The sequence below is a fragment of the Rousettus aegyptiacus genome, unplaced genomic scaffold (assembly GCF_014176215.1).
Source record: "Rousettus aegyptiacus isolate mRouAeg1 unplaced genomic scaffold, mRouAeg1.p scaffold_m13_p_13, whole genome shotgun sequence".
In the NCBI taxonomy this organism is placed as follows: Eukaryota; Metazoa; Chordata; class Mammalia; order Chiroptera; family Pteropodidae; genus Rousettus; species Rousettus aegyptiacus.
Window position 1 is genome coordinate 27,706,722 of NW_023416288.1, and position 20,393 is coordinate 27,727,114.

General features: G+C 35.9%; 1 protein-coding gene and 1 pseudogene across 1 annotated transcript in view; one reads left to right on the forward strand and one right to left on the reverse strand.

Annotated features, from left to right (window-relative positions):
* BZW2 (basic leucine zipper and W2 domains 2) overlaps positions 1–19,530 on the forward strand; it is a 57,931-nt gene extending 38,401 nt beyond the window's left edge. Inside the window, exons 6-12 of the mRNA XM_016139463.2 lie at positions 1,272–1,407; positions 4,364–4,473; positions 8,149–8,319; positions 10,372–10,518; positions 11,565–11,703; positions 18,263–18,385; positions 19,067–19,530. Coding sequence (XP_015994949.1) covers positions 1,272–1,407; positions 4,364–4,473; positions 8,149–8,319; positions 10,372–10,518; positions 11,565–11,703; positions 18,263–18,385; positions 19,067–19,095 — 855 coding nt within the window. The 3' untranslated portion in view covers positions 19,096–19,530. The remainder of the gene's footprint in view (positions 1–1,271; positions 1,408–4,363; positions 4,474–8,148; positions 8,320–10,371; positions 10,519–11,564; positions 11,704–18,262; positions 18,386–19,066) is intronic.
* Positions 8,940–9,058, reverse strand: LOC118611023 (annotated as a pseudogene).
* Positions 19,531–20,393: the final 863 nt, after the last annotated feature.

Sequence of the window (20,393 nt, forward strand, 5' to 3'; positions counted from 1 at the left end):
CTATGGTTTTGTCAGTTCTTTTACTCTACCCTATTCCTGATGCTTCCTGGAGCAAAACCATTGATGCTTTCATTTCTTCACTCCTGTTTTCTTATAGTCTTAGAAGATGACTTTATTTTAATTCATTGAGACTTGAATAAGTATAAATTGGAAGGGTAGTGGACTAGTCTGATTCCAGTTCTGCCACTTACTCATAATATAAACATTCGAAGAGTCACATAACCGTTCTGTAATGTAAGAATCCTTTAGCTGTTGGGGATAGTAAATTAATATCACCATACTCACCACACAGAATTAATGGAATTTCGTTGTCACTAACACACTTAAATCTGTATTGATGCCAGTATCTTTTCATTAGTGCAAAGTAATGAGAAAGTCAGCAGGGCCCCAATGGTGATATTGAGCCCTGGGGATCTCAGTAACATGCCTAAGGACTGATGAAATAGAGAAAACAGCCATGGAATCTAGTCAGAACACTAGGTGGTGGAGGGTTAGGAAAGAGGAGAGAACATTCCACATGACTCAGTACCCTTAGAATTCAGAATGAAAAGTGGCATCTAATTCCCTTTGCTCTGGCTTCCCAACGTTTCTGGGGTTGCTTTTTCAGTCTCCTCTCCAAAATTTCTCTTTCTAATTCACATCGGAGGCCTTTTCTGTGTTAGGAACATTCATTACCTCACTTCCCCCATTACTTCATCACCAGGGCTGGTGGTAAGCCGGCATGATCCAAGAAACATCAACTTCAAATCTCATTATTATAAAACGAGCATCAGGAACTTAGAAAACCCCTATCTCACTCAACAGTCTTGTTTTAAAGAGTGTTATTTGGTTTGAACTCAGAAACGTATATGCTGGATGTCAAAACTTATTGTCACATTCCTGTTTTTTGTTTATTTGTTTTGCTATAATAAACTCAAAGAAAGTAGGTAGTGATATATTTCAGAAAACATGCTCATTTTGTAATATTTACCCTTGTCATATGCAATAACATGTAAATTATCTTTGAACCTATTCACACTATTCTAAAAGATCTCTTTTCCTTCCCATGAGTGTTATCTGTAGCAATATGTAAGTGAACTTGGAAGAAAGTCATTTTTGGTAGCATCCAGTTTATAATCGAACATCTGCATGTGTTTCCAATGAATAATAACTATGCTCTGCATATGACCTACCAGCTGGGTACCATCTATCCATGGATGTACATTCTGTTTGTTATTTGCCTACGTTAGTCCTTTGCTTTATAGACATGGTTTCTTTTGTTTGACCCACAGCTTCTCCTCTTCCTTAAAGCCTTTTCCGAAACAGAGCAGACAAAGCTGGCGATGCTGTCAGGCATCCTGCTGGGCAACGGCACCCTTCCTGCCGCCATCCTCACCAGTCTCTTCACCGACAGCTTAGTCAAAGAAGGTGATCACTCCCGCGTTTTCTTACCTGTCGGATGCGAAAAGTAAAGCCACATATAGAAAAATACAAACACCTCTTTTTATTTAGGGTCCCCCTATTCCCCACATGAGAGAGAGAGGGTATGTGTGTGTGTCTTCAAACAATAAGAGAATTGGACATCTTTATTGTAGGAAATTAGGAGAAAAATATGTACACCTATACAAGGACAAATAAAGACTAATAAACTAGAATTTTTGGTGTAACACTCAATGCCTAGGTCAGACACCCTGACGTTAGTCTAGACCAAACCATTTCTCTCTTACATGCTACTGGCATATTCTGTTGGGACAGGGCTTCATTGTGCAGTACTCGTTTGTGCTTTGTGGGACAGTTAACCTTTTTGCCCTCGAACACAAAATGCCAGCCTGTGCGGCCGCCTCTGCTTAGTTTGACCACCAAAGATGCCCTTACATGTCCCCAACACCCCCCTAAACTGTTGTTCATTTCCCTGGTTAGGATCACTCTTCTAAACTGTTACCTCTCGAATCTTGTGCTCAAATGTTTGTTTCGAACACATTTTCAAGACATTAAGTTCGTTTTAAAAGTCTAGATGGGTGCATGAGTTCTGCTTCAATTTTAAAGCATTAAGAGTTTGATAGGCGTACATACAATAACTTGGTTATAGATTAGAATAAAACAAAAGTGGGCTCTTGTGGGAGGATAATGGTAATGATATTCAAGTTAGAATAAAGCACAAAACAAAGAGTTATTTTCTTCTTAAAAATAAAAGGGCTTTTGTGAAAACATCTGTTTCTTCTTAGAACTTAAAGTTTTTCTCCTATAGACATGAAATCTCAGCCTCATTCATGCCTGAAGTGAAAAGCGTTATAGTTTTCCAAGAAAAAGAATAATAAATTCAGAGTCAAGTGATGTTATTTAGAGATTATAGTTTTCAGCTTAAAATAGCTCAGATTTATGACAGTTATGACTCCGTAATTGCCAATGATGTTTTGTTAATATTATAACATTTTAAAGTAGTTTCCTGAAGAGAATTCATGATACTTCACAGGTCTTATTTATGTTATTAGCCACTTTACACTAGAAAAACAAGGTAAAATATAAACAGTAATTATTAATTACATCAGATTATTTTAACTTTCATAACAAAATAATTGCCTTTCTGGTTGTATTAAAAATCCAAGTGAAATATAGAACTTCTTTTGAAATGTATCAAAAAATTAAATTATTATATGGTTAGATGGACAGACATTTGATAAAGCAAATATAGTAAAATGGCTAAGGGAGATGGATGGAGTCATCCCACTCAATAGAATCTCCAGTGCAAAGAAATTCATCAAAGCTTTCCACTGAGATCCACTTTTAATGTGAAATAATAGGTTCAAGCCTAGATTTTGACTCCTAGTGTCAAGCATACTTTCTCTTACAATACAGATTATAACATTTGTTATTTTTAGCTTTATCTAATTACATAAATTAATATTAAATTTTATTTTGACTTGAAGAACTAATGATACTGTTAAATCCATGACAACAAGTGAATGAATAACATAAAATTCTTAAGCTTACAACACATTTTTCTTGTCATAGCCAAAAATTTTATGTAGCTCCTCTGCTATTCAAATGGAGAAAATTGGGGAAAGTTGGTGTCTGTATAAATGATGTAACAGTCTGTTTGCCTGCACATTAATTGGCAGACAGGACTCAAATTAGTATATAAGAATGCTTATTTCTTATGTAACAATAAATATAAAAGGGTGGACTTCAGCGTGAATGGCAGTATTCAGGATGCAGGTATTTTCCTTTGTGTTTTCCCCATTACCATTCACAACATTAATTTACTCCAGGGACAAAGTCCCTGGTCATAACAAGAAGTCAGCTGGTGTGGTTCTGGCACAGGCTTCCTCATTCAGGTTCAGCAGGTATAGGCTACATAGGATCATTTATCTTGCCTTCAGCTAATTGGCTGAAATTGGTCGCAGGACCAGTTCTAGCCCGGGGGTAGTTGCCAGTGGGATGCCATGGCAGATGAGCAAAATAGGAGCTCTCTTAGGAAGGAGGGAATGGGAATAGACACTGCTTAGGCCACTAACAACAGTAAAGCCTTCAGTTCAGAAAAATCAGTGTTAATATTTCAACAACATCTTAACTCTTCATTACGTAAGTGGAACGTTAATGTAGAGTTTGAAGTGTTCACAGAAGAGCTGTCTACTAGTTATTTGATTATTTATATTTGGAAAGAAATCCTTGTGTAAATATGGATATATAATTGAGAGATTTTCGAATAAACATAGCTATTTTAAAAAATCTTTTTAAAAAACACCCAGAAAAGAACTCAACTTGAATTAGCATTGATATTTTTATAACTAACCTCATGAATACTTTTAAATTCTTCTCACAAAAAGTGAAATTACAAAGTAAGTGATGGGTACTCATCTGTAGCTTTATTTATATCTACCACTGTTAATGTTCTTTTACTGGCATCGTTTATCAGCAAGTTAGTTGACATGTTGACATTTCAGTTTTATTCTCATGATGTATTTGTTATACCTCAGGAACACTGTTATAGGCATGAAATATTGGTGAACCACAGGGTGAAATATAGGCAAAAACACTAGAAAATACTTGGCTTTAAATCTGTTTTTGACCAAGGTAAAAATAAATAAATTTATAATTACACTGGATTGGAATTAAGAAGTCCAACTTTGAAAAGTATTTGTCACTTTTTGAAAGTATTCAAAGATGAAAATTTTTTCTTTTGAGAAATGCATATCATGGTGCCTAGAGACCTATCCATTTTTCCTTTGTACCAAATCAAGTCTTTGAGTTATTTACTCATCTCAGCAATCCTAGTGGGAAATGTGACCTTGTGCATCATCACAAGTGCTTTTACTTATAAAAAGAACAAAACTCCCTCTCACTCTGTTTCTCTCTCTCTCTCTTTTTTTTTTTTTCTCAACAGGCATTGCAGCCTCATTTGCTGTCAAGCTTTTTAAAGCATGGATGGCAGAAAAAGATGCCAACTCTGTTACCTCTTCTTTGAGAAAAGCCAACTTAGACAAGAGACTGCTTGTAAGTGTCGTCTGGACAAAGGGGATTGTGTGCTTCATGCTTCTGTCATGGCTTTGTCAATGCCTTCTGTATATTATGTGACTAAAATGCTTGGTTCTATGTTGGAGTGGAGCATCATTCCTCTTATTTCTATATTTTTGGTGGATAGAAACTAATTCTATTTTAATCTTTCTTGTATAAATAAATGGAATGATAGTCATATGGAATACAGAAACTTTCAAATTCGGAAGTTTGTCGACATAGTGTTGACATTTACCAGAATTAACACTTTCTTTTTTAACTAGTAGCTATAGACATTTGAAGTTTACATGTGGTAAAATCACATCGATCCCACCTAATTAGACATTTGGGATATCCTGGATCTTAGATGGATGACACTTATCTCAAATACATGTTATTTTGTTAACAAAATAAAAGTTTAAACAAAATTCCTTGTTTATACCAAAATTCCTTGGAAAAACTGAACTGTTTAAGAAAGCAAACAAGTTAATTATAATTTGAAATTATCATGATTATCACGATTATCCATTATCACAGTTGCTTGATTGCATTTTTATTTCTCTATCTTTGTATTTCTAAAAGAAAACCAAGAAAAAGATATTGTCCTCATAATTTCTATCTGCTTCTTCTAATTTCTTCCTGCTAGAAGGAACAGCTATGCAGATGACAGCAATTTCTCCAAATGAAATTGCTTTTACAAAGTCTAAAATTAGAAGATACTTCTGCCATCTTCTCTTTACCTAGTCTCTTATTTGGTTTTCTCTTCCAATGCGTTCCAACATGCAATGACTTAAAATTTCTTTGTCTCTTGAAGTTTACCTTAAAATAGCCCTATTTGTATTTCTAACAGTCTTTAGAATATGATAAGAAATTAAGAATTCTAGATTCTAGTTAATTTCCACACCAGTAATAATTTTTATTCAGCATGTGCCTGTGAGTGCCTTCTTTGTGCCAGGCATAGTCCTAGAACAGGATAGAAAAGTTCTGTCCTCATGGAAACCTACTCCCTGGTGACTTAGGTGAATCCCTTACATAGAAGGAAAGCCATCAGAGACAAGTTAATAAGATGCTGAGCAGGGTGGAAGTTCAAGTTTAGTAATTATCCACTTTAATGATATAGAAGAAAAAAGAATTTATAGCCACTCAAAGAAAAGAGATGTGAAACATCATTCTCCCATCACCAGAGAAGGGAATAACGGTCAGATTATTGGCCAGAAACTTCTCTAGAGCTGGGGATAGTGAAAAGAATCAGACAATCCGACCCTGACCTTCATGGGGCTTGCATTCTGTTGCTGGGAAGCAGGCAATAAATCAAAAAATTCAAATATGTAATATAATAAAAAGTGAAAATACTGTGAGGAAAAAAATAAACAGAGAAGAGCTAATTTTGGTAGGAAAGACCTTGTTGATAAGGTGAATTTTACACCAAGACTTGAAGGAGATGGGAAAGCGAGCTATATGGATATCTCCAGGAAGAAGAGTATTCTAGGCACAGAGAACAGAATATGCAAAGGCCTTGAGGCCTGGAGTGTTGGGGACTGCAGAGGAGAGTATTTGGTAAGAGCTACAATATAGGACATGAGCTCAGAGAAGTAGCAAGGTCCCTGTCATCTAGGGACTTTGACTTTTATTCTCAGTAAGATGGGCTTTTGGCTCTGCAGAATTGTGCTTATGTGATTTAGGGTCCTAACGGGATCACTCTGGCCGTTGCATTGAGAATATAGACACAAACAAGGGCAAAAGCAGGGAGACCTTAATCTAGGGGTGAAGTAGTAGAGGTTTGTACACAGGCAGACCATGTTCCAAACCAGTAAATGTCATATGATTTAGACAAACTTCGCCTCAGTTTAGTCTGAATGATAATTCAGTGTGTTATGTAACATTCATGAGGACTTTTGAGGTAGTTCATAAATAAACCATGAGTAATGTGTTTGATGATATATTGCTCTGAACATAATTTTAGATCAAATCTTGCAGTCACAGTCTTTTTAAACACAATATTAAATTCCAGCGCAGAATAATGGAATAAGTATTGACTTTGAGATCACATTGCTCTATCCTTAAGTATTTCTGGCTGTACAGTTTGGGTCAAGCTGCTTAACCTTGCTGGAATTTAATCATTTATATGAATTTCTACATTACACAATTAAGAGCAAAGGGCCCACCTCATCTTGATTTATAGAAGAAACTCAAAACTAAATTGGTTCCCTGCCCCCTAAATTTGAAAGACTTCTTGAATGTTAGCACAAATGTCGGTGACAGAATTTCAGTGTGGTGTGAGATGTTTGCTTTAACATAAATGTGTGTTTGATACTGCTCCCAACAGCTCTGTTCTGACATTTTGAAACTCATGACTCAACAGGGGAACTTATGGGATGAGGATATAAGAATATCAAAAATTGAGTCATGACTTAAAAGCCATCTGGCTATGTCTCTATACATGGCGACAAAGCCAGCTCTTTCTACTGAGATTTTTATTGAAGCCACAAAGCTATTGACCGTTGACTACACACACACACACACACACACACACACACACACACGCAAACCTAATCAACAGAAAGGTTTAGATCTATTTTTTAGACTGCAACAGTTTTTTAAAAATGTGAGAGCTTTGAAAACTGTTTTAATTCCTTACTTAGTTGGCTGTTGAAATCACACAGGATTAGAACATGACTAAGTGTTACTTAGACTCTGCCAAGCTGTGTAAGGTAAAATGGAAATGAGGTAAAAATATAAGAGTAGCCATGGTGTATTGCTCTTTTTAAAATTTCCAACAAACTTATGCAGTGAACTGAAGCATTGGTAAAGAGGATTTAGATCTTGCCATGAACTTAATTGAGAGCCACCATCATTAACAGAGATAACAAAATTCTTTTCATCTCTCGAGCTAGTATTTTAGAATAACATTTTCTCAGAATGTAAATAGAGGTCCTTGAGATGACATTAGTCAATATTGTTTCTCTACTATTTCAAATCACTTCAGCATTATTAAAACTGATTTTTGTCTGTTAACTCATAGTTAAAGAAACAACATGATTATCTAATTTCAATTTTTTCTTGTCAGTTTAAAACACTCCAAATATCATTCAAAGTTATCATCTTATTTGCATTTAATTTAGCAAATTTAGTTCTGTATTTGCACCTGCTATACTTTGATTAAAGTAAAAGTAAGTAATGGCTTAAAATGAGTGAATTTAGTCTACAGCCATGCTACCCTGAACAAGCCCAATCCCATCTAATCTCAGAAGCTAAGCAGAGTAGGGCCTGGTCAATACTTGAATGGGAGACCACCCAGGAAGAACAGGTGCGTTAGGCATAAAAAATAAAAAATAAAGGATTGTAAGATGACAAGGTCCTTGCAATCCGTGAGGTCACCAAGGGTTGTCTGAATGAATGAATGAATGAATGAATGAATGAATGAATGAGTGAATCTAGTTTACCTAAGTTGCTTAGAATTTTTTTCTCTTTCTTTATAAAACTGTCTAGTTTTAGAAGTTGTTTAGCAAATGCTCAAGAAATATACCCGAGATTTATTCTTTTGAAAATCAGTCCTTATTCTTTTCTTCTAAATGCAAGATATTCTACGTGCCATTTTAATGGTAAAATTCTATCCTTAACACTCGCTGAAATTTGAAGAACTTGTCGTATAACAGTCTTTCTTTTCTCTCTCAGGAACTCTTTCCAGTTAACAGACAGAGTGTGGATCATTTTGCTAAATACTTCACGGACGCAGGACTAAAGGAGCTTTCTGATTTCCTGCGAGTCCAGCAGTCCCTGGGCACCAGGAAGGAACTGCAGAAGGAGCTCCAGGAGCGTCTTTCTCAGGAATGCCCAATCAAGGAGGTGAGACACCGCGGGCTCACACCACTGCAAAACACACTAATGGGAGGAATAACATAGGTCGTGTAGCACAAACTTTGCCTTCCTTAAGTAGACCTCCCTTTGTTTATTGCTGTGAGCCGTATGCACTTGCCCACGCCTTTTAAATCAGTTCGATTTCAAAGTATTGATTCAGAATCCTCTAGAATCTTTCAGAAATTAATGGTTATTTCCACACAAATAACCTATTTTACAAGGCTGCCATGATTATCAAAATGTTCCTTCTGTCGAATAGACTTACCAACCGCTATCAGTATACCTCATTAAATGGTCATTTTTCCTTTGTGCTGCAGATGATATAACATGTTTAGCATTTCGTTCTATTTGAAATCAACACGGGTATTTTTGTGTCACTCGGTATGATTATGTATGGTTATTGCTTTTTTTAATTTGAAGGAAAAAAGGTTGATGATTATGAATTCATAGCATGGGGAAAGATCAGCTGGACCAGTGGCTTGGCTTTTGTTTTGTTTTGGTTTGGTTTGGTTTGATTTAGTTTGGTTTTTAAGGCAAGGGAATCCTTGGTTGACCTCACAGATTGCAAGGACCTTGTCAGCTTACAACCCCTTATTTTTTATTTTTTACGCCTACAACACTTAGTATTTCTAGGTCGTCTCCTATCCAAGTACTAACTAGGCCCAACCCTGCTTAGCTTCTGAGATCCGACGGGATCGGGCTTGTTCAGGGTGGCATGGCCGTAGACAGGACCAGTGGCTTGCTTGATCTCACTCACAATAGCTATGTAGCCCCATTAGGTAAATACTACATTTTTATATAGCTATTTATAAATATACTTCATATAGCTATAGTTCATATGGCTATGACTGTATTTTTTAAAAAATTCATACCTAAAGAAAACTTCCTATTTGAATTTAAAACACTTTTACATGCTAATCCAAAAATTAAGTGAAAAGAGTCCTTTCCTTTTGCCGCTCAATCCTGAATCCCTAACCCTCACCACCCCACGTGCTCTAAGCCCTGCAAGGCATCTCATGTGGCTCAAGGCTGGAGAAGTCCAGGCGGAAACTATCCAGCAGATGCAGGTGTTGGTACACTAAATAGTCCTAAGTCTAATGACATTAAGGTCAGTAGTATATTCAATAATGTGTCCCAAAGCAAGAACTTGAACGTGATTTTCCATGGGGAAAAAAAAAAAGCAAAACCAAAAAAACATTGTGGCGATTTTAGTTGCAGTGACATCATTCTGCAGTTCCTGTGTTCTCAGAGCCCACTGATACCTCTGAAACCTAGGGCAGTCAGCAAGAAAGAAAGCTGTCCTACTCACAAAGTACTCTACCTGAGATATGTTTGTGATTTTGTTTCAAAAAGAAAAAGATTTTTCCAAACAAGCTTGATAGACAATTAAGTTAGGCAAACCTATATTCCAGACTATGAGATTTGAGAGTAAATTTGCATATTTAAACCTAATTCTAAGGGGAAAATAACCTGCTGAATGTTGCAGCATCGATGTGTTATATAAAAATTGCCTTTGTACTTTACGATTTATTTATAATTTTTCACTGAGATGGGGCATGAAAATCATCAGAAGTAATAATTAAAGGAAAAATCATGAAGAATGGACTTGTATAAACCTAAGACATTATCTATCAAGAGGTTTAAAGTTGAGGGTCCCGGATAAAAATTAACAGCTCTGTGCCTTTTTTAAACCCCAAGAGCATCAAACTGGTTCAAGTAAACCCTACTCTGCTGGGTCTACAGAGGTCTCTTCATGGGAAAGAATAAATCCTAAGAGACAAGGATTCTCTCTTATTTCCTATTATCCAGGAACTCCTGGCCAGAGCTAAGCTTATTATTTTTTGGACCAAAAATAAACCTGCTTTGTGAAAAAAAATCATTGTGTTTTTCATCCCTCCGTTAATCTGAGAATATGTACCAGAAAGGGAGGCAATGAGTAGAATTCCTATCTGCCCCAAACTTTTCATTAAGCAGGATGCCGAGAGGGGAACGCCCGATTTGCCTGTTATTTTCTGACCCCTTTTTTTCTACGAAATTTAGGTGGTGCTTTATGTGAAAGAAGAAATGAAGAGGAACGACCTTCCGGAAACAGCAGTGATTGGACTTCTGTGGACCTGTATCATGAACGCTGTTGAATGGAACAAGAAGGAGGAACTCGTGGCAGAACAGGCCCTTAAGCACCTGAAGGTACAGAGCTTAGTCGGGACCGATCTCGGCTGCAGGCCAACTGCAGCTCTTAACATGTGACATTTGGGTTCCAACTGCTATCTGTCCAGACTCAGACCAGACATATATTTCCTCATTTTTTTTTTTTTCAAATTTACCACTACCTGAAATGTTTCCAATATAAGAGCCTATGAAACATCTAATGGTAAGTTCTTACTAAAAACCGAAAATTTACAGAGTAGTCATATATTCGGTATTTAAAGTAAAAGAGAAATATTATCTAACTATTGGTTTTCTTTCTGTACTATGTGAGAGAAATTTTTAGTGAATATTTTTGTTTAAGTAAACTACAATTTGACATTAATATTTGAGAAGTATCTGAGCAGTGGAAGAAATCAACTGTGATTGTGTAAATTGTATACTTTTATGCACAGATACATATGTTTTTGCTTCTGATCATTGTGTTTTCCCTATAATACTATATTAAGACAAGTGGAAGACTTGGATCCTGCCCTAGAGTTTACACTTGAATTATAAAGTCAAAGACTACCTAGTATAAACTAGGTTAAAATATAAAGATAACTCTCAGTGTTGATGAAAACAAAACAGTTAGTAAACAAACTATGCAGGTTAAGTGTTGACCTGAGTAGGTCAGAGAAAACAATGGCTGTATGTCAGTGACTGGAAGGTAAGGACGTTCGGGCAAAGGGAACAACACAAACAAAACCGTGAAGATGACCTGAGATGGGGTCTGGACGTCTGTGGGAAGAGAACCCCGCTCTTCATCTCATTTTCACAGCATCCAATACACAAACATAATAACATACCAGTTATCTTTACTGTAGTCAGAATTTCATATTTGGTCTCCTTTTAGTGGTGCACTGAGAAAAATCTGATAAATGCTGAGATAAAAAAATTTGTTTTGATCGAACACAATAGAATGAGAAGGTAATCTGAAAAGTGAAAGTTTTCTAAGCAAATCTCCAGGTTACTGTTTGCGTCACATGTTTTATCAGCCCTGGACCTCCCAGGAAAGTTAACAGTGGTGCCTCCCACTTCTCTTCTAGCAATACGCTCCCCTGCTGGCTGTGTTCAGCTCCCAAGGCCAGTCAGAGCTGATCCTCCTCCAGAAGGTTCAGGAATACTGTTATGACAACATCCATTTCATGAAAGCCTTTCAGAAGATCGTGGTTCTGTTTTACAAAGGTATCCGTCCATGTGCTTCGGCCTCTGTTGCTATGTTTTGTTGCAGCGCTTTGAGGGGCAGAGCAGGGGGCGAGGCAGAGGGCAACATGGGGTTCATGCTATTCTTTGCAAGTTTCAGTGAGGCGGCCATATCCTGTATAGAGAGAAGATGCAAATGCCATGTTTGCCGGGCCTCAGGCACCAGTTAGGCCCTGGGGCACTTCCTATTGGTGGAACTTCCCAGAAGACTGCTGATGAACTGGTTATTATTTGGGCAGGGAGGGCAAAAAAAGAATGTAATTATGTAAAATAATTAGGTCTGTTTTTGAATTATAAGGATTAGCTCTAATAACAGTGATTATCAAAATGCTACAGAAAGTTATGTTCAGACCTTTTCGGGTGCCATAAAACTGACTTTAAAATTACTGAAATAATTAGCCTTTTTAACTTTGTGTTTTAGTTATTCGTTCCAGCTGTTCTCCTATTTTCCAAGGAAATGGCTATTTTGAGATGTTCACATTTACTATCTTTTCATTGTAGTTATAAAGATGTGGTTGCCATGACAACTGGCACTGCCTTTAATAAATGAATGCTATTAGGGTTTTAATTGATCTCAATCTCTATATCTATAGCATATAACAAATGATCCTGGACAGTTCTTTGGTCTGGGTTTATGTAGTTTTATGAAAGAGAAAAAGGAGCACTTCAGATATTATATATTTTGAATGTTATAAAATGCTTATTAGAAGTTACTACAATCTTAAATGGCATATCAGAAAAACAAAAGTATAAATTAATATCAACCAAATCTCTTTTCCTTTTGATGTGTTCTTAAATTTGTTTATATTGAGTGATAATTTGGCAATGAAGTATAAAACTTTTCCATTGTTCATCAATAGCCATTTTTTTAAATGTTTAATAGCATTTTACAAAGAGTTTTAATCAGCTATCCAAATTCTTCAGTTGCGTACATCTTGCCCACAAGTTTGGGTGATGTTTTTTTACTTTCACAGCACCAAGTTATCTGGCACAATTTTTATATCAGTAGGAGGATGCAATGATTGCCAAGTCCTATTTGAAATTCAGTAATTGATGTTTTTCTCTGGCCAGATCCGAATTAGGTCCTCTTGGACGTGGTCATGAGATAGCAATGTCCTAAAACTAGAGCTTCACTGATGCCCAAGGTGACTCATCAGAACGAAACCTGCAGGTTGTATTGTGAACCCACCTGTGGTACCCAGCTGCCAAGAAAGAGAAGCAGGGCCCTCCCACAGGTGGTCATTCTGTCCACAGTACCCACCGCTGGCTCCGTTTGCAAACTGGTAGAGAGACCTGTGGGCTAGGTTTCACATTTGCTTTGTGGGTAATCGATAGTTTCCACTACAGAGAAGCAAACTGATTATAAACTAGTGGCCTAGGCACACAATATCCTTTCTTGTCATTTAATTCCTAACCCAACCAGTGTCTCTTACCAAATTTTTTCTTTACCTGAGGCACAGTTGTTTGAGCCACGTCCAAAGAAGTACCTCATTTCATTATTGTATTTAATTCACAAAGAATTAACAAACAGCTTTCTATCAATAATGGCATCTAGCTTGCATATTGTTAGTACACACAGACCCAGGGGAAAACTCCAAGACTGAAAATCTGCCTCCTTAAAGCAGAAGGCAGAGAGAGACCAAAAAAAGGGAGTGGGCAACTCTAGTCTGGCAACTAAGGGTTTATTAAGGGAGACTTCCACAGGAGTCATGCCTTCGGCGGCTGTAAGGTGAAGTAGGTATACTCTGTGCCACTTGGCAGGCACCAAAGAGTTATATGTGAAGGGGAGGGAGGCATACACCCAGGTACTAGTACGCACACGTGACCACATATGGTAAATTACATGTTTGACCAGGTTAGGACAATGGCCGGCTCTAGGAATCAGCATATCGAGGGATGCTTTTTTGTCAGAATGAACTTTGATTACGACAGTCCCTAAGAGGGGTTGGTGGTAAGCAATCTCCATTCTCACCTGGGTCCACCTCACAGGACAGAGAGTGGTCACAGAATAGTCACAAAACAGTCTCTCTTCCCTATATGTGAACTATTAAAATTCTTCAAGATTCTCATTTTTACAATTAATGCCAGCATCCTTCCCTATTATACTCCTGATAAAAACTACTGACAGCTAGCAAAAAGGCTGCTTTGAGTAATTTCCTGTTCTCCAGCCCCAAATGCTAAGGAACGGTGACCTAAAATTATAAATTAATTAAGAAGTAAAAAAGAAGAGGCATTAGCTCTGCCTTAGGCTGTTGGTTAAGTAGGTGATCAACTTTTAAGCAATCTAAAGTTAACAAGTTCCTTGGCCGGTTATGAACAGGCCCCAGGGAACACAGAAAGATAAGTGTCAACATCAGTTTTATTCTGGCTTTGTTATTTTTGGAAATGAAATCAAGAAACTTTTTCTTTAAAAAATGAAAACCTAAAATATATCACTGAGATATTTAAACTAAATGTCATTTTTTATGTAATTTCATAATTTTCCACAAATTATCCATACAGTCTGTTTTTCTGCATGAAATAATTACATTTTCTCCCGAGAACATGAAACCCCCGAAGAACAATTGTTCCATACCTGTACCACTAGTAAAAGAGTTACTGTATTTACCTTCTTATCTTTTTTGAATAGTCATTTTTACTGTGACCTTATTTCATTCAACAAACATTTGTGCACCAGGCAGGACGCGTATATTTTCTGTTTTTATAAGGATTCAGATGCTTTTGTTATATATTTTATATGTCTAGAAAGGCTTGGCAAACAGTCCTTTCCCAAATCTAATGTGCATGTGAAGCACCTAGAGAGCTTGTTATATTAAAGCACAGATTTCCTGGTGACATTGTGACCATTGGTCCAGGTCCACTGTCTAAAAAGTATTTAAATGCCAGAAGTAACAAATTCCATGCACTATAGCGATGTGTTTATGATTATACTTATTAATCCCATGTACTCGTATACGTTTTACAAATAACAAATATCAAATTGTGTCTTGTTTGCCTCTTTTATCTAATGATGTAGATTCCTTTTATTATAAGGAACATTTTTGCTTTAATACAGGTTTTAAAATAATGGAAATTCATTCTCTTTTTCCATTTTTATCTCTCTCTCTCACTATACACACTACACACACACACCTTTCTCACATTTCCAGATCGTAAGGACAACAGAAAATTGGGGATGCTATTACCCATGTCCCCTTTGATAAACCTAGTTACTTAAATTAATGCCATTTTTGAAAGACTTTAAAGTATTTTCTATAAGTAACGTGGAATAAAAGTGAATAAACTATAAATAATGCTTTTTAGCGATGAAAGAAAAAAGTGATGGTTGGTCATTTAGTGAAGATTCACGTTCTATATTAAAATCTTGATTTTAATATTTCTAAGGCAGGAAGGAAAATAGTAAGTTCATCATTAATTTTCAAATATATTATTCACTTTTAAAAATAATTTCTCTTTTTGTCTTTCTTTCTCCTGAAGCTAAGTACTATGTTTTTGGCATGTAGGTCTAAAAAAATATAAAACTACTTTCTCAAGTACTGTCAGTATTTCTGTCATGGGTTTTATTATCTGCAGAAGTTTCTTAGGTTAAATTCTGTCCGTCATGCAAATTTTTCTAAAATAAATTTCTTACTCTCATTCTAAAAAAAAGGTGAGTGACCTTCTCACCTATATTCCCAGCATTCTTAAGATATACTATTTTTGACTTTGTCCCTTTGTGACATCTTTAATTAAAATGCTGAATTTCCTGTTCCAAGTGACATAGTTTTCAGCTTAAATATCTGAATAACTAATGTTATATAAAGCTTTGTAATTCTCACACCACTTTTACAATGTCTCTTTGATCTTCATGAAGACCTAAATTTTAAATGATAACTCTACCGATTGAGAGAAATACTTGTTTTTTTTCAAGCAAGTGTATTTGTTCCATTTACATTGCTCTAGTTCATACTAGATGATAGTTCTTACATTACATGCCAGGAAGTACATGAACAAAGTAGTCCCTGACTTCCTGAATTTCAGAGTGTTGAAGAAAACCAAGAATCACTGTCAACGTGTCAATGGCTAAAGGCTCACAGAGTGATGAGAAGGAGTAGGATGGCAGTGAAAAGGCACCTAACTCATAGTTGAAACTAATTTGGAGGGAAAGGCAAGGCTCTCCAGGGACGCAAGCATTTTACCAGAGATGATGAAGAAATTGTCCAGATAGAAGAGGGAAAATCTATTTTAATCCAAAAGAACACTACGTGCGTTGGAGGATATCTTCCTTTTTTAGTTACTTTTACTGATATTTATTCTTATTTGGCATTTCTAGGAGATCCTAACAAACACTTTGTAGTCTCCCAATTTTAATTAATTCTTCTCATTTTTCCATAGAGGAAAAAAAATCTCTCCCTTATTCCTCAGAAAGGAGTTTCTTCCTTTCAAAATTAGACTTTTTACTAAACAAAAATTGATTTATTTTTCAAACTTTTTGATGCTTTGCCTCATAAGTTGCCCTGTGTAGTTGCTTCTGTCCCTTCCTTATTATTTATTCCAAAATACTAGAAATTTGATCTTGCATAAAGCATTTATTACTAAATTAGGGTCTTCTAAGCATTCAACTTTGATCAGTTTGTCTTCTATGTTCAGTGAACAGTACATCTAATAAGTTTTAGTTGTCATTTAGTGCCCTTTTCACAAGAACTGTCAGACAAGTGTTTTAGTTGTGTGGCTTTTTTCAGCCTCTGGGGGTCAGTAAAACACAGGAATGAGCTCTCAATCTTCAGAAAGAAACAGCCAAACTGCAGTCTAAATCAGCTTTCCAACATGTACATTGTATCACATATAATTCATTAAGGTAAGGAGGAAAAATAGACTGTCTCTTTATATGTAAGCCACATTTAAAATTTTTTTTTTCATTTTATGACATTAATAGCAATAGTTCTATAGAACATATAATTTATAAACCAAAAAGTTTCCTGATGGGAAAGCAATTGGGGAATTAGTGATCTAAATCAAAAGAATCTTAAAGATCTTATAAAGAGATCTCAATTATGTAAAAGAGACTTCAATTCTGTGTTTAAGCTAATTAGTATTCTTGGAAAATCTTTAAAGCAGACTTGCACTGTTACAAGTCACTTCCTTAGGCTGTAAACTGCCTGCTCCTCATCTCTACAGAAACTGAGCTTTGAAGGCAAGTGGATGGGGAAGTTGTTTCATCATTGTGAGTGTAGAATGTGGAGCTGTAAACAGAAGAGGCTAGAAGCTAAGAGTAATTCTGCAGGACTCCTGATTAAACCTTTTCTGTCCAGTCCTTCTAAATGAATAAATCCGGACTTCCTCTTTCCTTTGCAAAATGTAGTATATTGAATGAGAAAAACAAATAAAAACCTTGTGTTTTTCTAATACCAATTGTGTGCATTTTTAACCATTTCAATCTTTCCATTTAATCCACGAGCCAATTATTAATGTTTTTTGAAAAAAAGTTTTGTTATGAAAGGTCGGTGATGTTTGAAATGAAAACTATCAAATCATTTCTCTCATTTTCCTAACTTAAAATTATATTTTAACTGCAGATACATCAGTAGAGTGATTTATCAGCATTTGTAATGGATTGGGTAGGCATTGGGGACAGTAATAAATTCGTTTTATTGGTTTTATATCTTGTTTCCCATTCCAAAATCCCAAAAGATAACCCATTAGGACACTGGCTATGTATGCTATTATTCATATTTCCCTTCCTATTCTTAACATTAAATAGTCTAAGTTAGTGGTAACATAATGGTATCAAGGCATATTTGCAGAATTTAGAGTTTTAGGTAATCAATAGTTAATAGTTAATCAATACTTTTTGTTAGACACCTATAGGAAATCTATCTAATATGTCTCTGTTTTTCTCTTAATGGACTACAAGAGAAACATCACTCTTGCAATTTAGAATACGATGCTGTAGGGAACTAAGTTGGTGATTTAGCGACAGAATTAAGTGTAGAACTTCAAGTTATGTGTGCGCTGATTCCATATACCTTGGAAGCTCATTTTTATATCTAATTGTTAATATCATTATTGCATCCTATCTACGCTTTTTTATTTGCCCTTCTTTTTTCCTAAAGTTGTAAATTCTCTTAAACGTCCAGTCATTTGAGGTTGCTGCTTAATCAAGATGTGTTTGAAGTTGGCAGGACACAGAGTGTTCTGAAATGCTGGAATTGCTGATTCATTTGCAAAATTACAAAACGACCTGGTTTCCTACCAGAAAAGTAGGACTGTAAGAGATTTCTAAGTCCCAGTGTGACGTGCATATACACTTGCATTATTTCATGCCTGACAAACTATGTATCATCAGTATCACTATTTACTCAGCTAACTGCTAAATATGCCGCTGCTCTATATGGAAATGAGCTTGGGTTCTAGCTTCTGATAAGTTTCAGGTATGAATTTCTTTTATAACAGAGCTTTTAGTGTTAAAAGTGATCGCTTTCTATTAAACTCTAAGCCATGGAATTGCCTTAAAACATCACATTTATGTAGTAACTTTAAAATCTTTGACTTGAAATTGCAGCCGATGTGCTGAGTGAAGAAGCGATTTTGAAATGGTACAAAGAAGCACACGTGGCCAAAGGCAAGAGTGTTTTTCTTGACCAGATGAAGAAATTTGTTGAGTGGTTACAAAATGCAGAAGAAGGTACGATTTCATTTAACAACTTTGGTGGCCATTTAGCAAATACTTTCTCATTATAATTCAAGATATTTACATCTTTCGCAGATTTTTCTTGCTTTCCAAAAACGAAAGTTCTCGAAGTGTGTTCCATATCATTTTGCCTACATCTTAACCTTTCTTTCTGAAACCAAGGCAATGAAAATTTCTACATGGCAAAAAAAAAAAAAAAAAAAAGTCTCAAATTATCCACCCTATTGGAGAACTAAAAGAAAGAAATAATTAGCAGATCTAAAAGGGGGATAAAATACATTTGTCTTAATCGCACTTGGGATTATATCGATTTTCACAAGCACCGTTAAGAGTTAACTTATTTTAAAATGTCAACACAAAGCAGAAGAATAATGATGAGAGTGAATGCAACTAAGAATGAAAAGTTTATTTTAGGTGATTCAAAGAATAAAACAGTGTTTTCTCTAAAAGTATTAATGAGCACGTTGCGCTTTTAGAAAGGCAAAATTTCAAAGCAAAGAAAGCTAAAGTTTGCTATCTTCCCCTGTCCGTGACTATCTTACCTGATAAAGGATGCCCAGGACAAAAATGCCTTTTGGGTGGCAGAGGCGGGGAGTGGGTTAGAAACTCTTTCATGACTTTCTTTAAGGGAAAAAAACAACAATTAAAAACCTTGCTTGCTTTCTTCTCTCCTAGAATCCGAATCGGAAGGTGAGGAAAATTAGATGACTGGAGAAGCACAATACCTAGGGTTACTACACAATACTTTGATTGAGAATGCTGAACCATTCAAGAAGAGAAACTTGGCTTCTGTTTTCACAAAGGATTAAAAATAGGATAGGGTTCCCTTGTGCAGAAGGGGAAAAGTGGTTTTTGTTTTCATTTTGTTTTTAAATGGAGCCCTGAGGCATCAGCTATTACACTTGGGACTCTACCTCTCACTCACTGTATGCTAACTTAAAGCCATTCAACAAGGAGTCAAGTAGGAATCTGAAAGTAAATACTCAACAGACTCCTCTTTTTTAGCTGTATTTTTCAGGTACTGTGTGGTGAACGCCCCACTGGTGTCTATTACAGGGCCACTTTGGTAGTTGTGTATCTGCTCGTGTATGTGATTTGACAAACCAGTTTTTTAAAATAAATGGCTTTATAAAAATCTGGGTCTATACTCTCAGAGTTTTTCTTTCCTCCTACACAGATGACATTTCAGCATTATGCTTTATTATTTTTTCCCCATCCAAATTCTGAATCACTACTTTTCTTTGTCATCCGTGAAAACAATGCTGCTCCTTTAAGCTTGGTAAGTAATAAATTTCAGTTATCTTCATAGTGAAATAGAAATTGACCCAAAATTACATGTGCATTTGCCCTAATACCATGAAGTGATATTATTAAGAATAATTATTAGATATGCAAATACATAGTTCCACACTTCTCATGTTTTCCTCAGCTCTATTTCCTCCCTATTTAGAGAAGAGAGACTATTTGTGTATGTAAATAGATCTTTGTTTATATTTATTTACAGCTAGGTGATTTTATTCTTTAAATTATCGTATTCTCAATAGTAGCAATGTCAAACATATTACTGTTCGGGAAAGCTCATAGGTTTATTACACGTCTTCCTTACTCTTGAAAAACGTAAGGACTGCCCTGTTGCAATGGTAATCTCCAAGACAAACATTATCTAAGTAAGAGTTGGGGGGAAAAAAAGGAGGATACATTGGAAACTGTGTTCACAAAGATAAGATGTTTTCTAGTTTCCGATTTGTCTTCAGGAAAAAAAAAAAAGGAAAATTTTCCCTACAACTTGACCACATACCTAAATCTTTAACATGATGGATTTCTTCCATTTTTTAAATACTGTCTGATAAATTATAGGTGAGAATGTCAATTTCATTATACAGAAAATAAGGACAGACAACTGTGACCAAGAATGATTGGAAGCCATAGAATAAAGAGCTTTATGGGACCTTGAAGTGCTTTGGCATACCCCCAGGTGTGTTTATACATTCTTTCCTAAAAT